Genomic DNA, 23,540 nt, shown 5'->3' with positions numbered 1-23,540 from the left:
AGGTGTACCGTGGCTTCTAGCCCATCTATAATTTCTCCCACTGGCCTCTTTGCACATGAGAAGAAAAATGCCTGGGGAGCTGTTTTACATTAAGACAGCCTTACATAAAAGGAGAGAAAAGAGAGAAAAGACATCAAGTTCTATTTGCTTTTCTCTATTCTTTTTTTCCACTTTCCCGAGGATGTTCCTGTTGTCAAAGACAGGGAGACCTAGTGGAAATGTACAGTGAGGGGTTCGAGATGCTGCATCATCCCTCTGAGCTCATCTCTGAAGTGTACGGCATCCCTCTCACACTGTCACAGAAACACTGCCACAAACTGTGTGCAGGAAATGCCCATTCACTTGCAGAGTGACATTTATATACTGCTTCTTTATTCTTTTGTAATTTCTGGGCCAGTTGTCCTGATAATATTAGTTATTAAGGATATTATTTTAATATTTTTCCTAATGGGCCAAAATACCCACAAATATTTCACTAAAATGCCAGCTTGCTATGCTAGACATTATGTTTTCTTGCTTTGCTGAGTACTTTGTGTTTTTTCAAGCCAGAGCATCGGATCAAACAATGTTTTGACAGATATAATTTATTTTTGCATTTAGATCATAAATCTAAGGCATGGTCAGAGATGGAAACACCAGTGTTGCCCTTTTACTTTGGAAGGCTTGTTTTGATGACAGTGACAATATCCAACTTGCTTCCTCATGAAAGGGCCAGATCAGCAAAGCCTCCTTATGAGCGGCTCAGGATGGCTGTTCCTCACCATAAAGTGTTGCCAGGGGCTAACTTTTTAAGTTTTTGAATGTGTTTAAGTCCCTAAGTTGTAAAGTTTATGAAAAAAAGTTGAAGGTCCAGAGGAGAATAAACATGATTAAATGTTTTGGGAGAAATTTGGGAGAATATTTTGTCATGTTTACCCTGAAAAGGAAGAAATTAAGAAATGGACCATGAAATGTTCTTAAGTTGATTAGTGGTTGGTTTGGAAGGAAGGAAGGAAGGTAGGTTGGTAGAAAGGAAGGAAGGAAGGTCCTCTTCTTAGAGTAAGAATTATAGCCACGCCCTCTCTACCATCTGAATTCTATTAAGGGGTTTTATAATTCTGCTTGGTCTGTCTTCCTGGCCTAAATCACCAAAACGAGAGGCTTACTTTTAATTAGGGGAATCTTTTGCTTTTTTCCTTTATAACATTAGACTTATTTTCTTAGTTCTGATGGAAGATTGTCAACTCATTACTGAAAAGATCTACATTTGGTAGGAACAACAGTAACATTCTCAAGAGTACTAGGAGAAAACACTGATCACTATCCCATGTTTAATAATTCCATGCGTAGACAGCAAGTTTTGTTTGTTTCTCTTTCTTTTTTTTAATCACAGTATTTTTTTTTAAAGATTTTATTTATCTGACAGAGAGAGATCACAAGTGGGCAGAGAGGCAGGCAGAGAGAGAGAGAGGAGGAAGCAGGCTCCCCGCAGAGCAGAGAGCCCGATATGGGACTCGATCCCAGGACCCTGAGATCATGACCTGAGCCGAAGGCAGAGGCTTAACCACTGAGCCACCCAGGTGCCCCTAATCACAGTATTTTGATAGTGTTCCAGAAGGACTTATTGTGGCTTCTTAACACAATGTCTTGCACAAGCACTGAGAGAAACTGATTTAATAATTAGAACTACTTACGCATGTTTTATTTCCAACATTTTCTATTACAACTGTTTATTAATATGCTGCTGAGTAAGGTTTATGGTAGAGTTCATAGCAGTGTTTTTCCACAAGGCAGTTATGATCACTTCTATTATTTAACATTCATTCTCTGGCTTGAACCAGAATAGCCATCCAGTGTTAATTATTCAAAATGGATCATATCTCTAACACCAAATAAAAGCGAGCTCCTGTCTTGTGGTGCTTTGTTAGAGGAATCCACACAGCAGGGATGGGGCCTCTGAAATGGGAGAATCACCCAGAACCATGCAGCCCCCTGCCTGCGGGGTGGGGCGGGGGGGGGGTACCTGTAGTGTAACACTACTCCAGGATCTTAAATTTGTTACTGACGTCTTCGTTTGGAATAGAGAAAAGTGGCTTATTTTGAACAGTTTCAGTGAGTTTGCTAATGAAACTTAATTCTTGCTTGAAGAAATCCTGTAATAAATAAGAAGTACACTACTGGTGAGGAAGGATACATACAAAATAATCACAGTTCTTGGTTCAAACCACAGTTTCCTAACAGAAACATTTTCCATCTAAGTGGCCATAAAGAACAAAAAACTGGTCAACGTTTCCAGCATTTCATGCATTTTCTGAAATGATATTTAAAAAATTTTAGTTGTTCTATTGGGAGTTACTAATTAGAGGCACTTGTAATCAGTTGGGAATTAACTTGTCATTAGGGGTTTGGCCTTGTAAATGGGCCCCTCTGTAGAATGAGCTAGCTACTACTAAGATAGAATGGATAGGACCTGATGCATGAGCTGATACTATGATATCACAAAGAACCATTTGTGCGCCTCTGGAAGGACAAGAGTGTTTCCCCCCACCGAGCCATGGTGAGGCCCTGCCCTGGGCATGAAGATCGCACTGCCTTTGAAAAGTAGTGATATAAATTTATCATGGATTGACACCATTCCACATTCTATTGCTGGAGCAAAGGGCACTGTTTTTATATTCCAGGGAAATTTTATTTGAGGGCTTAGAGAGCAATAGCTGACAGAGGGATAACTAAAACAATAAATAAATTCATGGTTTATCCTTTTCATTTCAAAGGAAAGGAGGCACAGGCTTATTTTGATTTATTGATGATTCCCTACTCTACTAAAAAGATGATGCTTAAGTACATACATTTTACAAGATTTATTTTTAAAATTCAGATTTTTTGTTTTACTAGTTGGAGAATACTTTCATTGACTTATTTATAAGGGAATCAGCAAACACATTTTACTTTGACATTTGAAAAATATTTTTAAAAAAGAAACAAAAAAAGAAGTATTTAAACATAATCTTAAATACAAAGTTTTATTGCAAATAAAAATATTTCTAAAAGAACCCAAATTAACCAAATCTATAAATAAAATCATAATCCACAGTGGGCCTCAAAATCTTCTAGAGGGGATAAGGAGTGGGCCTGTTACTGTTAGAGATTCATTTCATGGAGAATGTTCTTAGTATTATGAATATTTTAATTTCTGTTGAGTAAAAGACCTGGAGTAGCTGAAGGAAGGAGATTTGAAATGAATTGGGGAGAAAAATGAAAATTGATCATTGACATGTAATTTACTTATTCCTTCACTAAACTGAATGAGTACAAAATGAGAAGTTGTGTAGTACAGAATGGGGTGGGGGGGTTATGGCAGAGGGAAGAGGTAGATCAGAGCCAAAAACTTAGTGTCACTGCAAATCCTATGCCACCCTTGTCCACAAAGAACTTACAGTCTAGTAAAAAAAATGACGGTAAAAACAAAAACAGTGTGATAATTCTATAAAAGAAATGGCCCAGAGTGTTAGAGAGACAGAGGAGAGAAAGTACCTTCCTCTGAGATTGGACAGGAAAGCCAGCCTCCGCGACCTGATTTTCTTAACAAGGAGGCAGAAACAACATGGAAAATCAGCATGCCTTCCTCCCTTCATACAATAGTTCAGTGAATGAAATTCAAACCAATACTTATTGAGGGTCCCTGGCTTTCATTTATCCTGCTCATGCTCTGGAGGAAGAGCTTCCTGAACAGTGAAGTAGCTGGGAAGTCGGCCTTGAAAAGCTGAGGGAAAGCAAAGGGGCGGGAGGGCAGCTGCTGACAGTGGTGCTCTAACAGAACTAGATGGTGAGGCCAACCACAGGAAAGTGCCCAGGGAACTTTTCAGGTTAACGTATTTCAACAAGGATACGGAAACAGTTTGTTGTTGTTTTCTTTTAACGCAGGGAACAAAATAATTTAAAATATATGTATGTGTAGATATACACAGGTGTTCATGTGTGCACGTGCATGTATATAAATACACATGTGATCTACATGCACGCATGCGTGTGTGTGTCGTAAGAAAGAGAAAACTCTGGTAAAAGTACCGGTCTCCAGGGAGAGAGGTATTTGGATGCTCAGGCCCTAAATATTCCTCCTTTCAGGACTCTGCTTCTCTATCTCCTAAGCTCAGTCATCATCTCCCAAGCAGTGTTAACCAAATTCTGGAACAACTACATGCATGACTCTACACATCATCTGCCCTTTAAAAGCAGTGGATGGGGCGCCTGGGTGGCTCAGTAGGTTGGGCAACTGCCTTCGGCTTGGGTGGTGATCCTGGAGTCCGACCTCTCTCCTCTCATGCTCTCTCTCTCAAATAAATTAAAAAAAAAAAAAATCTTTAAAAGCAGTGGATGTTGGTTGGTGCTGAGTGGAAATACTGCCTGATTAAATAGGGAAGTGTCTGGAAGCCTGACTTCCATTCTGGCCATTTGCCACCATGAGCTGTGTGACTTTGGACAAGCTACTTTGCTTCTCTGGGTCTCTGCCCTCTCATTTGTCAGGTGAAGGGAATGGACTAGCTTTCTGGCTCTAAGAGAAGGCTAGACATGTGTCATAAGGAAGGCAAAATGAGTTTTCATCAGACTCTCCCTTCTCTTCAGGTCCCACTGTAGGTCTGGCTGAAAAGGTTACCATGCTCCTGGGCTGTGTTATGCTGGGCTTGCAAAGATCTCTCTGAGAACTCCCTGAGTTTATCTTTGCCACTTCTCTTTCACTCACCCTAAAAAAGGTCTACAGCCAATAAACCTGGACCAGCTGCTGCTTATGGCAGCTGGTCACGCTTTCCCAGGCTGTGTTGCTTTCCCAGGCTGTGTTCCTTCCCAGCGGCTTCTCCACCCCGCCGAGCCTCTGACTTGAGTCCTCCCTCGCCTCAGCCCCATCTCAGCGAAGCCTTCCCTGAAAACTCCTGCCACAAAATGCCTATGGCATGTCATGAGCACATTGCCACTTACACCAGAGTTTTGTCTGTGTGGACCTCATCTCTGGAGCAAGTAGTAGGTTTGCAGCAGAGGTCCCCTCATATTCGCTTTTGTGTCACCCAGCACCTCACAACAGGCACAGAGTGAGGACGTAACCCGGTGCAGAAACGATGAGAAACAGCTCTGGAAGTCAGACAGGACTGCCTTCAAATATCTGTGCCCCTGGATGAGTTATGTAACTTTGCTAAGTCCTCTTGCCTTGCTCTGCACAAAGGGATAGTAATCCCTACTTTGTTACAATTGTTATAAAGAGAAAATAAAAATTTTAAATGTGGATACTACTGGAATTATTAGCGATAAGTGCCTACTAAATGAAATCAGTGGACTGAGATATTGAGTTGAATGACTTAAAAAAAAACTTTAGATATTTTTGCTAATTGGAAGCCTTTATTTACCTAATGATAACAGTAAAATACTCTCCCCCCCTTTCATTGCTTTATAGCCAGGAACTGGTTATAACTTTGTTCTATTTCTCAAAATTTCTCCCATGGAGGTGTGAGTGTGACAGATGCTTTCCTTCACTTTCTTCTGCCTGAGGAGGAAGGTACGCAGTGAAGTCTATGGCCAAGAAAGTGAGATCCCGAGGCTGGCATAGTTGGAAGCAATTGTTTACATGGAGTGACTTAGAAGATTCCTTTTGTTAGAAAATTTCATAATGTTCTGATAACTGTAAAAAATATAATTTCAATAAAAAAATCCTAGAATGGGAAAAGATCTTGGTACAAGTTTTAAGCCATCCCTATTATATACATCAACTTAATTAAAATTAATGAAATATATAAACTAAACCCCAAGCCTCAGTTCTATGTGGGGCTCAAGAAGTGCTCCCTCCTTTTCTGGTCATCTATACAAATACATTTTCTTCTGCATTTTATCGTTGTATTCCCTTAATGCAGACCATGGCTAAAGTCACTAGATGACTACAGGTTGCTTATACAGTATCCTGTATCTACTCTTAATTGCAAATATTCCCTTCAGCTTGGTGTACTAATCCTGTGACATTTATTTCTAATATTTCATGTAATTTTTTTTAAGGTTTTATTTATTTATTTGACAGACAGAGATCACAGTAGGCGGAGAGGCAGGCAGAGAGAGAGAGAGAGGAGGAAGCAGGCTCCCCGCTGAGCAGAGAGCCCGATGCAGGGCTCGATCCCAGGACCCTGGGATCATGACCTGAGCCGAAGGCAGAGGCTTTAACCCACTGAGCTGCCCAGGCGCCCCAATTTTTTAATCAAATATTTTCTCCACTCTGCTATGCTCTGAACAGCTATGCCATTGATACACTGATGACAGTTACACTGATGGCAGAAGTGAGCTAGAAAGAGCAGAGTGGGGGCGCCTGGGTGGCTCAGTGGGTTGGGCCTCTGCCTTCGGCTCGGGTCGTGATCTCAGGGTCCTGGGATCGAGCCCTGCATCAGGCTCTCTGCTCGGCAGTGAGCCTGCTTCCTCCTCTCTCTGCCTGCCTCTCTGCCTACTTGTGATCTCTCTCCCTCAGTCAAATAAATAAATAAAATCTTTAAAAAAAAAAAAAAAAAGAAGAAGGAGCAGAGTGTGGGTATCCTGTCACTTAACTAGGGTTTAAAATCCATTCTTTCCCCCAACCTGGTTTAAGATTAACCTCATTTCTTCTGGAGCTGTAAATGAAGCATTTCATTCTAGAGCAACTCAGAGGCTGACAGATTAACGACTCTGTGGGCTTTTAAATAATACTGAATTCTTCTCAGAATCAACTCCTTATTCTGTATAATGTATTTGCTGAGCTCAGGAATAAACACTTAATTTTTTCAGGCTGTGTTTACATAACCTCCTCTTTGGTTCAAATGAAAAGATTGCTGAAATTGTCCCACATCTGTTCAGGGGGAAAAAAGGCAATCTAAATGACCCGATAGAGCTTGTAATTCAGGGTAATTCTCCTTGCCCTCTTATCCTTCCGATTCCATAAACACCAACGTATAGTGAATATATACATTATGACTTAATAAAAAGCACTAAAAACACCAACATATAATGACTATACACACATTATAATTTAATAAAAAAGCATTAAAAACCCAAACTAGAGCCAAAGCAGTAGTCAACTTGGGACAGTGATTGAGTTTCCTTTTATTATTTCAAAACCAATGGTCAATGAAAATCCTCATTTTCTTTCTTGATATGTAATCTGTTACCCTAGCTTCTGTTTCATATAAATGATCGATGTCAAATAATATTTATAAAATATATGTCTTGAGTTGGAAGAGAAGGATTTGTATCAGAACATGGAACTGACTGGGATGTGCTAGTTCTGTTCTTCTTGGTGCTGGCATTTGGGAAGTCACAGCAGGTTTTTACCAGATTGGCTCTCCCAAATACAAATTAATTACAAAAATCTTCTCATCTCTGCTAGACACAGTGTTGTAGCTATTCAGCTTAGTAGAAGACTAATAGAAACAAATGCTACTATTTCTCCTAAAATGGCTGGTTGTGAGGCTGCTCAAGTTTTTCTAAATGAAGACTTTGAAGAGGAAACCCAGTAATATGAATCTTGCCCCAGACTTTACCACTAGCATCTCCCCCTTTTCGAAAGGAGACCCTGACCTCTAAGCTTCACCTAACACTAAAATCTTCTGCAACTAAAAGACACCATGTTTACATTCAGGATGGATTAAAAAAATACCAATTTTTCGTGAATGTGTGAGTAAATAGATGGGTTAATTACCATGGCAACCACAATCATGTCAGATCAGTATTTTGCTGGCAGATGTCCTAGTGATTTTTCAAATATTGTCCTTTTACACAGCTAAGACAAACAGGCTGAGAAATATTCTGTATAATAAAACAAAGCTAATTCCTATAAATGGTTTAACAGTGACCTTCTGAGAACTTTCTGTAATTCTAAAACCAGTAGCCCCACCAAAACACAGTGACTCCCCCACAAACTGATCTAGGTGTTCCACACACAGTGATGCAACCAATATCAGTGAGGAAAAGAAAATCTTAAATGGCAGCCACTAAAAGAATGAAATCATTTCCTATAGGAAGTGAGATGACTAATTATTTGCTTAGAGAAAACAGCCACAGCAAGGGGCAAGAATGTGTAATAGAGGTAGGCTATCCTGAGAAAAAGAAACTCAATATTCTGGAAAGTATGTTATTATTTCTAACTTTTGGGACCCGAATAACTCTATTTTATAATATTTTAATATGTAAAATTTCTCTGGGAATTTCATTAATAGATTGTGAATGGCCATCAAATACCCTTAAAAATAATTATAATTATAGTTCCAGTCAGATGGCTTTCAGAACAATACAATATCACCATAGAATACACCAGCATATATGTTACTCTACACAGCACAATCTTGAGGGAACCAACAATTCATGCAGAGTTCAGAGGCATCAAGGAGGCAGGAAGAGCAAAAGCTTAGAATATGAATATATATGTGTGTGTGTGTGTGTGAGAAATATATACATTTTTACCATAGATGCATAAAACATATACATATGCATAAAATATATACATTTTTTTACCAAAAAGGAATGTTTGAAAATGCCCATATGAATGGCCAGCCAACCAAAATCTAAATTAAAGAATATTTAAAATTACTTTTTCCAGGAAAATGATTCTACACAAATTATACTGATTCCTTGACTCCTTAACTGATTCCTTAAACCTCGACCTTAAGGCTTTAGAAGACACATGGCATCTAGGTTGTCCAAAGTACACCTGCCCCATGCTTTCATGCCTGTGCTCTCTTAAGATCTCTGGTAATCTCCTACTGGTAAGTGCTCTCTTAACATCAGTATTCAGATAGGGCAGCAGAGGAAACTTGTGACCAAATTATTCTTAGCCAAAATACAGTGCTATTTTATGCAATTCTAAGAGATCTGGTTATAGGATTACAAATAGTGAACAGAATTATTTTTCTAACTCAGAAGGAAGTTTCTCCATTTTAGAGGGCTCAACCAGGGAACCATAAGTACTTACCTCAGGAAGTGCTTCATTGTGTCTGCTTTGATTATCTAGGTGTTGTCCAAACTATCCTCAAGTAATTGCTTCCAAATTTGCCTTTGTCAGAGTAAGTGTAAGCTGTGGGAAGAAATTTAATATATTTACTATTAATAGGGCTAGGCATCCCAAACCCAAGATGACTGCTTACCTTAGTAAGCAGATAACCTGCTCTGCACCCAGAACATGATCAACTGGACTGTTCACATAGCATTGCAGTCCGGTGGATGGAGATTACAGCCAAAGGCTTTCACTTTATCATTGCATAATTAGTCTCTCATTGTAAGTCCCTTGCTGGAGAAAGAATTCATTTCATAAGCAATCTCTTTATTAGTAAGGGTTTTCTCTGTTTAGCGTATTATTCCTATATTTTGAAGAATAGTATTTTTAAGAAAAATAGAAATGAGGAATCTTGAAATTAACTATTCTAATTTCTAGATATCTGGTGGTCTTAAATCTGGCAGCCTCAACTTTCCAGAAGTACAACTCAAAAATAACTAAAAGCAACTGGTAATGTCTTTAAGCTACAAATTAGATGTGAAAGAGCCAAGTACTCCAAATGTATGAATGTTATGTCCCCACCCCCCTCCCCTTTTAGCACTTTGAACAAAACAGTAACATTTTCTATTTGCCTAGCACTTTCCAGTTTATAGTTGGCTTTTGCAAAGTCTATGGGCTATTGGTCTTCTTCCTCCTGACATGGAGGTTGCCAGAAGCTGCTTACAAAGCAGCAGGTTGGGACAAGATGGAAAGCTACAGGGGCGCTGGGGTGGCTCAGTGGGTTAAAGCCTCTGCCTTCGGCTCAGGTCATGTTCCCAGGGTCCTGGGATCGAGCCCCGCATCAGGCTCTCTGCTCAGCAGAGAGCCTGCTTCCCTTCCTCTCTCTCCCTATTTGTGATCTGTCAAATAAATAAATAAAATCTTAAAAAAAAAAAAAAGAAAAGAAAGCTATAGACTAGAGAAAAGAGAGTGACTGGAGGTGACTGAGAGATGAGGGGCGACGGAGAGAAGAGATGGAACCCCAGTATGTAGGAGTGAGGCAAGGAGCTGAGGGTGCAGACACATGGCTCGGGGTACAGACACCACTACCAACCAGCACAGTCCAGGAGGGGGGCAGCTCAGCCCACATAAAGGCCAGGTTTTTCCTTTTATAAATATGCTTCTGTAACTGTTCCACGAATGCTTGAAAAAGAGTACCTACACCTCAACTTAGGATTGTGGTTGCTTCTGGGAGGCAAGGGAAGGGATCAGGACTGGGGAAAAGGCCATTGGGGAAAATTGGCCTTCGACTTCATGTTTTACTTTTTACATATACCTGAAGCAAAACAAAGGGAAAAAACATCTGCTTATTTTGGGTGGTGGGAAGATATATTAGTCTTTGTGTTTTTGTGGCTTTTAAAAATGAATCATGTTTTGTATTAAAAAAGTGTTAGTACCTACCCAGAGCCCAGACTGTGGTTTTGAATACAGTTTACAATGAAGGGAACCGGGACTCCTTGAAGAAATGGCTGATTCTAGGTCTAGGCCTGGGAATACACAAGGTGCGCCTGAAGTGTCTTGGCCAGAAAGCGGGAGTGCTTGAAAGACAATCAGCGATGTGTCAAATAAACCCAGGAGCCAACTGAAAAAGTTCTTGATGGGCGCGCCTGGGTGGCTCAGTGGGTTAAGCCTCTGCCTTCGGCTCGGGTCATGATCTCAGGGTCTTGGGATCGAGCCCCGCATCAGGCTCTCTGCTCAGCGGGGAGCCTGCTTCCTCCTCTCTCTCTGCCTGCCTCTCTGCCTACTTGTGATCTCTGTCAAATAAATAAATAAATCTTTAAAAAAAAAAAGTTCTTGATGGACAAAGCTGGAACTATTTAAGTACAAAAAAATTAAGTAGTATTGGATTATTGCCCAAAGTAGAAAATAAATATCTACGATTGCATACTGAAATAAATACGTAAGGAATACATATGTCTCTAGTACAAATGAATTCCAAATAATTTATGTGAACACTCTGGCCTCAAGGAGATGGAGCCTAACTCCCAACCCTTTGAATGTAGACTGGACATAGTGTAGTGACCTCCTGACTACAAAATGGAAAGGGGGGAAATGAGTAACCCTGTACTAGAGAAACCTGGCAGATACTACCTCAGCTAGGTTAACAAGCTGTTAACATCATCATCAAGGTTAACATCACAGCGGTAAGTCATACTGATGCTCTGTACCCTTGATGTGAGGTGATAGAAATGGCACTTTACTTCTGTGGTCTTCCTCCTCCAAACTCATAACCTGGTCTAATCATGAAGAAAACATCAGATAAGTTCTTACTGAGGGATACTCCACAAAATACCCAGTCAGTATCCCTCATAATTCTCGAGATCACCGAAAAGAAGAAAAGTCTCAGAAACTGTTCAAGGCCAAGAGGTATCTAGGGAGACACAGGTACTAAATGGAATGTGGTTCCTGGATGGGATACTGAAATAGAAAAAGGACATTTCAGTTAAAAACTGAGGATATCTGGGGGCACCTGGCTGGCTAATTTGGAGGAGCATGTGACACTTGATCTTGGAGATTATGAGTTCAAAGCCCACATTGGGTGTAGAGATTACTAAAAAATAAGTAATGTAAAAAAAAAAAAAACTAAAGAAATCTGAGTAGCATGGCTTTAGTTAATAATTAGGTATTAACATTGCTCTTTTAGTTGTGACAAATGTATCACATTAATTTAAGATGTTGACAATAGGGAAAACTGGGTGCCAGTGCAAGGGAACTCTTTGTGTTGTAACTTTTCTCTAAATCTAAAACTATACTAAAATTTAAAAGAAATGTTAGTACCTACTCTGCTCTAGACACAAGAGTTAGGTACTAGGGATACAGGGTGAATAAGTGGGCATGGGTTCCATCCGTCTCTTTGAGGGAGAGAAAAGAGAAGATGATAGAAGCAAATCGGTGCTTCACCACAATATTACAAGTGGAAAGAGCTGCTGTGATCATGAGCATGGCAGCTGCGCACCTAGATGTAGGGGTCGGGGCAGACAGCGCATGCAGAGTCCTAGAAACAGGAGAATACACAGCGTGCAGAGGGGAGATGCTCTCTATGACCTAGTTGTGTTCGGTGAGAGGGACAAGTAAAAAGGGATGGCAACGTATGGAAAGGCAAGAAAGTCTCAGAAGGCTTTGTAAGCAATATTAAAAACTTTTGAACCTCGATCCCATGAGCTGTGGGAAACTACTGAAAGTTCTCAGACTGAGATGTGACATGACCAGACTTCTAGTTTTAAAAAATATATTCTGATTGTAGTGTGGAGAATGAGTTAGATTGTGTTGGAATTGTACGTAAGGGCACCATTTAGAGTGTCGTTACAGGGGCACCTGGGTGGCTCAGTGGGTTAAAGCCTCTGCTTTCAGCTCAGGTCATGATCTCAGGGTCCTGGGATCGAGCCCCGCATTGGGCTCTCTGCTTAGCAGGGAGCCTGCCTTCCCCCTCTCTCTCTGCCTGACTCTCTGCCTACTTGTGATCTCTGTCAAATAAATAAAAAAAAAAAAACCAAAAACAAAAACAAAAAAAAGATAGAGTGTCGTTACAACAATCCAGGTGGAGATACTTCGTGGCAAAAGAAGGCAATGGACACAGAAGTGTGGTGAATTTGAGAGAGATTCAGAATGTAAAATCAAATGGACTTTTGTTAATTTGCTGGTTAGGGAACATTGAAGGAAAAGGAGTCGTCAGACATTATCCCTGTCCCTATGGCTAGATAGTAGAATCTTCCACTAAGATATGGAATTCTGGAGATGCAGATCTAAGGGTCTAGGTGTATTTGGAGGTGTTCGAGGTATTCTGAACTTGCAGGGTCAAGTGGTGGTGTGGATATCCATGGATCTGAAAGTCAGGAGAGAAATTCTGGGTGGAGACAAAGATCTGGACTTCCTCAGCATATAGATGGTAATTAAAACCGCAATCCAGGGGCGCCTGGGTGGCTCAGTGGGTTGGGCCTCTGCCTTCGGCTCAGGTCATGATCCCAGTGTCCTGGGATTGAGCCCCACGTTGGGCTCTCTGCTCAGCGGGGAGCCTGCTTCCTCCTCTCTCTCTGCCTGCCTCTCTGCCTACTTGTGATCTCTGTCTGTCAAATAAATAAATAAAATCTTAAAAAAAAAAAAAACGCAATCCAGAAGGAAATACTAAATAAATAGTGTATGCAATATTTCTTGCTCATAAAGTTTTTCTTTGTCATTAGGTTAATAAAGTAGAACTTTACTACTAAGGCAATAAAGAATGAAATACATTTCAGAAATGTTTTATCAAGATAAAAATAATTATATTCTTAAATGGTTTAATTTGTTATCTAGAAACGGGTTTATCTAAAAAAAATTTCATAATGATGTGGGATAAGTGACGTATTGTAATACTTCAGTTTCTTGCTATCTACGTAAGTATTCCTGAATCTATCCATTCAAACAAAACAAAACAGAACCTTTTTGAATTCTTATATGCTAGCATTGTGCTGGGTAGTATAACATAGTTTAATACTGCAAGGGAGTTTTACTATTTACGGGGAATTTCAGCAAATACGGCAGTGTGTGCATGGTAGTTAAGAGCATAAGTTTTAGAGACAGAGAGTTCATATCTGGGATCTACCACTTGCCAACTGGCTTTAGACAAGTTGTTTAACCTCTTTAGGATTTCGTTTTCTCCCTGGTGGGTGGAGAGAGAAATTATAACTACCTTGTAGGGTTGTACTAAGGATTGAATGAACCAAAGCATGTAAGGTGCTTAGCATAGTGACAGGTGTACAATATGCACTAAATGAATTGGTACTAGTTGTTAGTATCAGTATTTTATCATTCTTACTAAAGACGCTTCTAAAATAAAAGGTCATTTTGTCAAGGGAAGAATCACTGAAGAGACTATTTAGATAAATTCTGGTAAGTTGTGACCTAAACCGGGACACTGACAGTGGTGGTGGAGAGAAGTGAACAGAAGTGGAAAATGTTCAGAAGGTTGCATCATCTGGACTTATTGGTTGGATGGGAAAAGTGAAGGGATAGAAAATAACAATTATTTCCAATTATCTGTCCCCCAAACAGGAAACAAAGACAGCAATTAGTTCTAATTATCTGTCCCGCAGAGAGGAGACACCAAAAATGGCTTTGGGTGGAAAGCCTGTATAAATGCTGTTTAACTCAGTGCTTACTGGATATTCATTCAGTAGCTTCTTTAAATGTTTTCTTAAAAAAACTGCTTACTAAGTTTTTAAAATCTGGCTTTGTTTTAAAGGAGGCACAAATTTGTCAGTGTCCTAGTTGCTGTTAACTAGACAATCTTGTAAAGATAGGAACATGAACAAATAGTGTGCAAAATATGATACTCCGAGCCACTGTGATTTAAAAAAAAGTCTTTTGAGTTGCCTTCCCCCTAAGTGGCGCTGAGTTAGTCTATCCCTTTGTGGCCAAAGCAGCATTTTTCAAGTGCTGGGCAGGGCCAGAGTTCAGGGAGAATTTGCAGCTGCTTCTGGTCTGCACAGCATTTTTTTTTTTTTTTTTTTTTTTTCTGCACAGCATTTTAACAAAATGGTAGGCCGGATAGATTCTCAAGTATTTTACACACCAGCCTGTTGACCTTAACTCAGTTATTTCTCTTGGTCTTGTTTTTATCTGTCTCACTACTTGAAAAACACTGATATTAACTGTTTGTTTAATTCAGGTTTATTCAGGTATTATTTATATAAAGTTCACCCTTTTCTGGTCAGACATGAACTCTAATGCCACCTGCTTTGCTGCATGCAGGGACAATGTGGGAACTGCTCTTGGGTCGTCTCTTCCCTCAAACTTCCTCTCTAGAGGGGTTTTTAACCAGGTGGACATCAAATTCCCTATTTTAAATCTCTCCTGTTGTTCTGAAGTGATGTGCTTCCTGTTTCTTTCCCCTCTGGATTCCATGCTTTTTTAGGGCACTGGGGAAGCCCCAGGGCCTGATACAATGCCAGGCACATTGGGGGCTCAGAAGGGATTTGTTGGAATGAACTCTGCACCCTTTTAGAGCAATGCCATTCTTTAATAGCACTCTTCCATAGTAGCACCAACAAAACAAATGAAAAATCTCCCCACTGGAAGAAAAAGAAAACCCTGCAGATTTTTTTAAACCAAAATAAAAAATATGATCATAACGTGGGTTTCCTGATCCTCCTAGTTTATCTGCAGTGATTCCTCTCCACGTGTTTGAGTCCGCTACCCAGACCTGTTCCAAAGGGAAGGATCAAATCTGTGTTTGATGCATCAGACACCTCTGAGATCAGTTGACACTTCAGTGCTGTGTGTGGGGATATGTCCCCTTTGTACTTTTTTTTTTCCAGCTGGGAGGAAAGGGGAAGCAGGCATGTCTCTTTGTTTGAGAACTCATCCTCTCACCTGGTATCAGGGAACCTGCCCTGCCTCCTTTGAGTGAGAAGCCCCCTAAGGCTCTTTGTAGAGTCCCCCAGGGTGACCCTACCTCTTAGAAACCAATCTATCTATTGAGCATCCCAGGGAATGAATTAGACACTCAACTAGAGGGAAGAGAAAGTCCTTTCCATAAAATCATAATCCCTAGTGAGACTAAAAAAATCGATGTATGTAGCTTTCAAATTCTGACTAAATCCTCTATAACAACCAAAATGCTTGTGGACGCAAAATGTTTATATGTAATTAAAAGACAATCTACAAAGTGAACAGTGTTCTGCTCTCATAGCTTGCCTAATTTGGGATTATCCTAGTTTTTTTTTAAAAAAAGTTGTATGGAACACATTTAAAAAGTAAAATTTAATTTACGTATTTAGCCTCAGCCTAAAGTTTTGGGAATAATACCTAATATTTATGAAGTGCTTTCTCATATGCCAGGCAATATTCTATGAGCTTTGTTTATAGTAACTTAACAGTCATCCTATGAAGTGAATAATAATTATTATCTCTATTTTACAGCTGGGGAAATTGAGACACAGAGAGGTTAAGCGACCTTCCACAGTCACACAGCTGTTACTGGCAGAGCTGGGATTCAAAGCCTTGCAGCCTGGCTCCTGAGGCATTGCTATTAATTACTCCCCTGTGCTGCCTCTGGAAGCCACTGAAGTAAAATTCTGGAGTGACGTAAGAGTTAAAGAAATGAATAGTGTACTCAGATCAAACCCAAACTGCAGAGCTGGGGATAATCAAAGCCTGGATGTACATCTGCACTTGAAAACTAAGGGTTCCTCTTGGAGCTAACTAGGGGACTCTTGCATAATAAGGGTTACCGTTCCACTAAAAATTAACCTCTTTCCTTTCCCGAAGCAAACACACTGCAGAACTGAGTTTCCCAAAGAGAACGTTTTATGGGAAGTTACACAATTCTGAAATAACTAATAGTAAAAGTTCCCTTCCCCTCAGTGTAAATTTTCCCTTGGGGAAAATCCAATGAAATCCAAGCTCCAGGTACACAGTGCAGTTTGTGTGGTGATTTCATTCTCCCCAAATTATTTTTTGAGTCATTGATAAGTGTAGCAGGGTCTTCTCTGGGTTTGCTTTCAGTCCACCTCTGTGTGTTTTAGTTTTCATAATACTTTACACCTTCTTTTTTGCAAATACTTTTTTTTTTTTACTATACATAAAATATACCTAATGGCTGGTAAGATATTCCACATCAACCTAGAAGATATATATTAACTTGAATGAGTTTTCTTGAAAACACTGAAAAGCAAAATAAGTTCCATTCTCCTTTAGATTTCACTAACCGCTTCTGTTTTTTTCTTTTCATGCTACAGCACAAGTAAGGAGAAAAAAATCAAACATGTCAGTGTCAAACTGTAATTATAGTCTGGAGATGAAAACACATTCCATTCCCCCTCCTGAATTCAAAAGACAAAGTTTGGACAACAGTTATTAGCAGTAGTGAAAAAAAAAGTCCGCTTAGCAGTTGGGGGGATGCACACCAACAACCTCACTCTGCATATGATAAAGTTGAGGTCAGCAGTAGTGAAATTATTTGCCCCTGACTTAATTTCCTCAGTTTGAGCCTTCCTTCTCATTTCACTTGAAAGAAAAAACAGGTGCCTGGATGGCTCAGTGGGTTAAGCCTCTGCCTTCGGCTCAGGTCATGATCTCAGGGTTCTGGGATCGAGCCCAGCGGGGAAGCAGGCTCTTCCCCTCTCTCTCTGGCTGCCTCTCTGCCCACTTGTGATTTCTCTCTCTCTCTGTCAAATAAATAAATAAAATCTTTAACCCACTGAGCTACCCAGGTGCCCCAATAAATAAAATAAATAAAATCTTGAAAAAAAAAAAGAAAGAAGAAAACAATGATAAGTTGTACCATAAGGTCCAGAAATAATAACTTTTATAGCTTTCTTCCCTAAAAATACATTCAGTCAAAAGCTGCTTTCGGTATCAAAAGAAAGCCTATGGCTGATTTGGTTCAATCCCATTTATACTTCGTCTTTATTTACAATGTCACTTTAACCATTTCCTAAAAGTATTTGAGACAATAATAAACCCAAGTAAGTTACCTTCACCTATCAGGCAAATGAGGCAGTTTCCCTCTGGAAGAGTCTGTGTTCCTAGTGAGGACATGAGCATCCAGTGAAGTCACAGTGATGACATCCCTCCCTCGATCAGTCAAGGAGAGATTTGGGATTTTTTTTTTTTTTTTTTAGATTTTTAAATTTTTTTTTGATAGAGATCACAAGTAGGCACAGAGGCAGGCAGAGAGAGGGGCAAGCAGGCTCCCCGCTGAGCAGAGAGCCCGATGCGGGGCTTGATCCCAAGACCCTGAGATCATGACCTGAGCTGAAGGCAGAGGCTTAAACCACTGAGCCACCCAGGTACCCCGAGATTTGGGATTCTTGCTTGCGTTTTTCCACCCTTTCTTCAGCAACAGCTCTATGTCTGGGGGGAGGGGTAGGTAAAACAGAGAGAAGGCAGCTATTCTGATAAAGGCCAAACCGTACAGATGTTTGACGCTAAGGTAGTTTTAGGATGTGGTTACTTGAGAATTGCTCCCAAATGAGCACGTGTCTGTGGGAACACCAGCAAGAGGACAGATGGCGGTGGCTGAGGAGTGGCTGGTAAGCCACCTGCCATGTGAGGGGCTGGGCTCTGGCTGAACCGACCCACAAACAACACAAGAAGGCAGAGGTCATTCTTTTAAATCCGGTGGGCCAAGCATCAGACTCAAATCAGGTGAACAAATAGGTCCCGATTAGCAAGTTTAGGGAATGTCTAAGCTTGCGTCATGCTTCCTATTTTCTCAAGTCCTGAGAAGCACTGTGTCAGGGAACCCCAGATGGATGAGGGACTCAGTCTTCAAAGGATGTAGCACACTCACCATGTGAGATAAGAAAGGAGGGGAGGGCAGGCTAGGGAAGGAAAGAGAAGGGAAAGAAACATTTCTAAGGCTATTTTTGAGCATTTGAAATCTGTATACAGTGCCACTTTTTACTTTATTACAGGTATGCAGATGAGGGAGAGAGCAGGCAACGTGAAAATTTGCCATCCTGGAGAAATGAAAACTCTTTCAGATTATGCATTTACATTTCACACATGCTGGCCAGCACGCCACATTGGAGATATAATGTTCATGTATAACATTCTCCCTGAGGCCACATTCCAGAACTTTCCTCCTCTGGCCATTAGCTTGAAAAGTGCTCTGCTGACACTCACTAAAATGACAACTAGGAAGGTTTTTTTTCCTCTTTCTTCGGGAATCAAACACTCTTCCAGGGTTTATTTTTGTGATTTATAGCAATAGAGGCCCATGCCAGCCACAAAATTCAGGGCTGCCTGCAAATGTATTTATGATCTGCTTTAAAGGTACAGTGGTTTTCTGGCTTTCACTGTGGTTGCCTACATGTCTGTACTGTTCTCATGGAGGGAATAAAAGGTGGGAAAAGCAGAATTGATCAGATTTGTCTTTCATCTTTAAAAGAGTAAGGAAATTTCAAAATCTAGGTATTATCCATTTTAACACAAAAATACTCAATGTAGATTTTATTCATTCTCAATTATATATTTGAGTTTTAAAAGTTAAATTCCTAAATAAAACCATAATAAAAGAATGATACACTTATGTCTATATAAAAATTAAATGGATATGATTTTGCCAATCCAAATTGATACTTTTTGTAAAATTTTCTCTTGCATATAATGAAAAAATAGTGAAGGCATCTGCTATGAACGTTGGACAGGGAAGCGAATTGGAGCATTTCCAGGGGCCTGGTAGCAAACGGTACCCTGCCTCTATATGGCAGCTGCTGATCCGCATCACACAGATGAGATAATAGCATTCCCCGAGGACAAGTAGATCTTTTAGGTTAAGCTTCTGCAACAATTCATACTGTAAAACAAATTTAAAAAAAAGTTTTAAACTCACTTTACAGCTATGACTTGATACACATGACTTGATAAATGTTTGCTGAGTGAATATTATTTTATTCTCTCCAGTGGTATTTCCTCAAGGCCATCAAGGGTAGAATGCATCATGTGTCATGTGTCCTTAAGGGAGAATAAAATGCTGCTAATTAAACTGTGATACAACCTAATTTCAGTGGTGGGGGAAAATATCTTATTATCAATGAAATAGAGTAAGACATTGAAGCCTACCACTTATTTCCAAATTCCAGGCTATGGTGTTTCTGCAGAAGAATCCATGGGTTAATGATAAAAAGGACTACAGGCCTGCAGAAAATCACACTAGGGGATTCTTATTCCCCAACTCAAACATTTCTATTCAGGTTACACCAGGCTGAGTACTTCCATGATATGTTATAGGTTGATTACATATGAGCAACTCATGTCCTTAACTCACTGGAGATCCTCCCAACCCCTTACTGCGTAGTTTCTGGGCTCTGGTTCCCTTCCCTATCATAGTCCCTCCAGTATACACACAGCATACACAAATCACACACAAATGTTCTTACACATACATGGGGCTCAGGACAACTTTCTTATGCTATCATCTTATGCTCTCACCATAAACATCTCAGGAGTGATGAATATGCCTTATCTACACAAAGAATGAATGAGTATGGAAATGCTTGGTTGAAGATAGAGCATTATCTAGTCCAAGCTCCATTTTCCTGTCCTTACTGTAGCTGATATGATTTCATGTGGTGCTGCTTCTTGAAGCGCCTGTTTTTGGTCTCTGTGTTCTCCTGGTTCCATCTCTTTCACATTCTTCTTCCTCCTGCCTTTTAAACCTAAGTGTTCCCTAATGTTCCGCTCTTGACCCTTTTCTTCCCCTTCACCTCTTCTAAGTGACCTTCTCTTTTGGGGTCTCAATCAGATCAACAAATGACTTGTCCAAGGCCAGACAACCAGCTGGTAGGAAAAGACCTCAGCTCTTATTTCTAGTCAATAAACATGTTCACTTATTATGCTTAGTTCTTTCCAGGCAGTAGAAACACAAAACAAACAGGATACAGACTTTGCCCTCCAGGAGTGGGAAATCTAGTAGATCTCACACATGGAGTCTAGGGCCTTTCTGAAGTCAGTACAGAAGTTCTGAGCGGCTTCAAATGAAAATACATTTCAGCCATGTCAGACTAAACCAGACTATCTTCTTAGGCAAGGCTTCCTAACCAGTCTGTCAGTATTATGGACTCTTCATGGATGTGTGACAAGATTCTGATCAGTGATTATGTGAAATTCTCTCTTTTTAGGGGGGAGTACATATTATTTAACAATAGTATGTGTCAGGTAGAATATTTTGCTAAGAAGATTGTATGAGTAGGTTAAGAGAGTATTAATTTTTACTGTGGGTTAGGAGATAAGCAAGCAAAACAAGCATGGCAATTGTGTGGGTCTACATAAGCAATATGAGATCCTTACTATGTAGTAATTCTCTCACTATAGTTATTGCTGGTGTATTTAATAGTATTTTATATCTTTAATTTCTTTTAAGTGTGCCTTTAAAACTTGTGTCATGTCACTTCCATTTAAACGTGGCAAATAAAATGCATGAAATCCCACTGACAGGAGAGTAAAGAAATAAAAAAGGCATAAATCCATAAGGCTGAGGGCAACAGGGGAATACATGAGATATCAGCAGATTTCTAGAGTTTGGAAAGGATAGACACATGGTAATTTATTTAGCCTAATTGATGAAGCCTGCAGTGAGGGAAGTGACCCAAAGGCAATACAATTTAGAATACAGAATCTTGGTTATATTCAGGACTTAGCAATGCCCCGTTCCTCCAAAAGTGTAGTGTAGGATGAAGTCAACACAGGAGATTTGGTTGACATTTCCCATAAGGAATAGTTAGATCTCTTTCCCCATTCTTTGGAAGCAAATATAACCGCTCTCTGTCCTATCAGAAGAGGTGAGATTACTCTTGCAGAAGTTGATCTAGAGAGGCTCTGAACTTTTGGTTTATACTGCATATAAGAAGCTTAAGTGGAAGTCTACATGGTAAATGTGAGATTTGTCCAGGCTGCTGCTTCTACTCAGCTCCCAGAACAGAGGCAGCCATAATGTGCTCCTCAGGCCAGTGGGGGATTTATCCCTTAGGAAATTACCTGACATGAATGTGGATCTCCCCCAGTGAAGCACCAGCCCCTTACTGGTCATGAGCTCCACTGATGTACACAAAGCTTCCAGTCAGTGTTTTAGTGCCTCAGTCTTAAATATGAATAGACAGCCAGGGATTATCAGAGAATTGAAAAAAGTTTCTAACTTGACTGAATTACAGACACTCAACGTTGAGAAAAGGGGGAATATGGAAGAATCAGAAGCAATGCAAAGAGAAGAAAATAATACATCATAATTAATTTTCATAGATATTATAAAAAATATTACACTCATGAAAGAGATTCATAAGAAACAATAAAAATCCACAGTATGAGAATAAGAAAATATTCTTAGAAAAAATTTTTAATGATAGAAATGGAAGTTGAAAAAATGACCCAGATTTGAGGAAACCTGCTGAGAAGAAATAGAGAAAAAGACGAAAAATGGGAGGAAAAGATTCAGCATTCAAACAACAGATATTCCCGAGAAAAAAGTGAAAAAGTATGTGAAAAAATTATTGAAGAAATAAAACAAGAAATTCCAAGAACTGAGGAACCCAAGCCTCCAGATCAAAAGGGCCCACAGGATACCCAGCTCCTTAAACAACAAACACCCTCACCAAAGCACATCCTGATGAAATTTTGCAACATAAATGTTTCTGGTGGGGGGATAAAAACAGTTCATATACAAAGGGCTAAGAATCAGAGCATCCAGTTTTTCAGTAGGAACACGGAAGCAAGAATAAAAATTATGAGAAAAAATTCATTCCCATTTAGGGGCACCTGGGTGGCTCAGTGGGTTAGGGCCTCTGCCTTCGGCTCAGGTCATTCCCTGGGTCCTGGGATCAAGCCCTGAGTTGGGCTCTCTGCTCAGTGGGGAGCCTGCTTCTTCCTCTCTCTCTGCCTGCTTCTCTGCCTACTTGTGATCTCTATCAAATAAATAAATAAAATCTTAAAAAAAGAATTCTTTCCCATTTAGAGTTTTATACCCAGCCAAAATATTAATATTAAGCATGAGGTGAGCATGAAGACCATTTTGGACAGACAAGCCTGTCATGTACCTTCCAAGCATGTCTTAGTTTCTGAAGGAAGCATTCCACCAAAATGAAGGTAGAGAATGAAAAGACCTTGGACCCAGGAATCAGAAGATCCCATATTTGAGAAAGGTTAAAGGAATTCTCAAGATGTTAGTGAGCAGGGGCTTAACAAAGGATGTCTTCATGAAAAAAATGAACGGATACATTACCTGACAGATAATTATGTACCATTTTAAGTGACAGGTATTACTCTGATAACAACAAAAACTTTAAAGATGACACAGAGGATGGTGCTTCCAGCCTCTGTAGGTCCAGTGTCCTAAACTCTGTGAACCCATACAGAAAGACCGAAAAGAGAGAAAGAGTGAGAGATAAACTAAGGCTTAAGGAACCAGAGCACTGCCTGCAACAAGTGGATGGATTCAAAAAGCCCACCCTACTTCTAGAACAGTATCTGACTAGGCCATTAGCTGCGGGTTGAGGCCTAGAGGGGACGTAGATGAAGAGCCACTGGAAATCATCAACGACGGTCATAGGGTTTGGGTCAACACATGCTGACGTGGTTCAGTGTGGCTGTGCCCATTATCTAATAGAATGTCCAAGTCATTTGATATAGTAACTATGAATCCTCCTTTTGGGAATGAAAATAAAAAGGGGATAGGAATTTTCTGAAGACTGCTTTGGAAATGGCAAGAATAGCAGTATATTCGTAATAATTCTCATCTGGAAAACACATTCATGAGAAAGCTATAGAATGGAAAATCAAGATCAGTACTACTCCAAAGCTGCAATGTAACCTACCGCCATCATATTAATTTCTTCAGAAGAAATCCGTGGACATGGAAGTGAACCTAATTTGGTTTTCTTTTTAAAAAAACTCCAAAGATAAGGGCACCTGGGTGGCTCAGTGGGTGAAGCCTCTGCCTTCGGCTCAGGTCAGGATCTCAGGGTCCTGGGATTGAGCCCCACATCAGGCTCTCTGCTCAGCCGGGAGCCTGCTTTCCCCGATCTCTCTGCCTGCCTCTCTGCCTACTTGTGATCTCTCT

The 23,540-nt window shown here is 40.1% G+C and overlaps 1 protein-coding gene and 1 pseudogene across 3 annotated transcripts in view; one reads left to right on the top strand and one right to left on the bottom strand.

The window, feature by feature from the left end:
* ELMOD1 (ELMO domain containing 1) overlaps nucleotides 1-23,540 on the bottom strand; it is a 66,506-nt gene that overhangs the window by 34,100 nt on the left and 8,866 nt on the right. For all 3 annotated transcript variants that reach the window (XM_047693740.1, XM_047693739.1, XM_047693741.1), the window contains exon 2: nucleotides 8,948-9,049. In XM_047693740.1, coding sequence (XP_047549696.1) covers nucleotides 8,948-8,964 — 17 coding nt within the window. In that variant the 5' untranslated portion in view covers nucleotides 8,965-9,049. The remainder of the gene's footprint in view (nucleotides 1-8,947; nucleotides 9,050-23,540) is intronic.
* Nucleotides 11,843-23,366, top strand: LOC125078625 (rRNA N6-adenosine-methyltransferase METTL5-like; annotated as a pseudogene).

Source organism: Lutra lutra, chromosome 10 (genome assembly GCF_902655055.1).
Source record: "Lutra lutra chromosome 10, mLutLut1.2, whole genome shotgun sequence".
NCBI classification, from domain to species: Eukaryota; Metazoa; Chordata; class Mammalia; order Carnivora; family Mustelidae; genus Lutra; species Lutra lutra.
The sequence above is the reverse complement of the archived record's forward strand: the minus strand, read 5'-3'. Positions and strand labels throughout refer to the sequence as shown.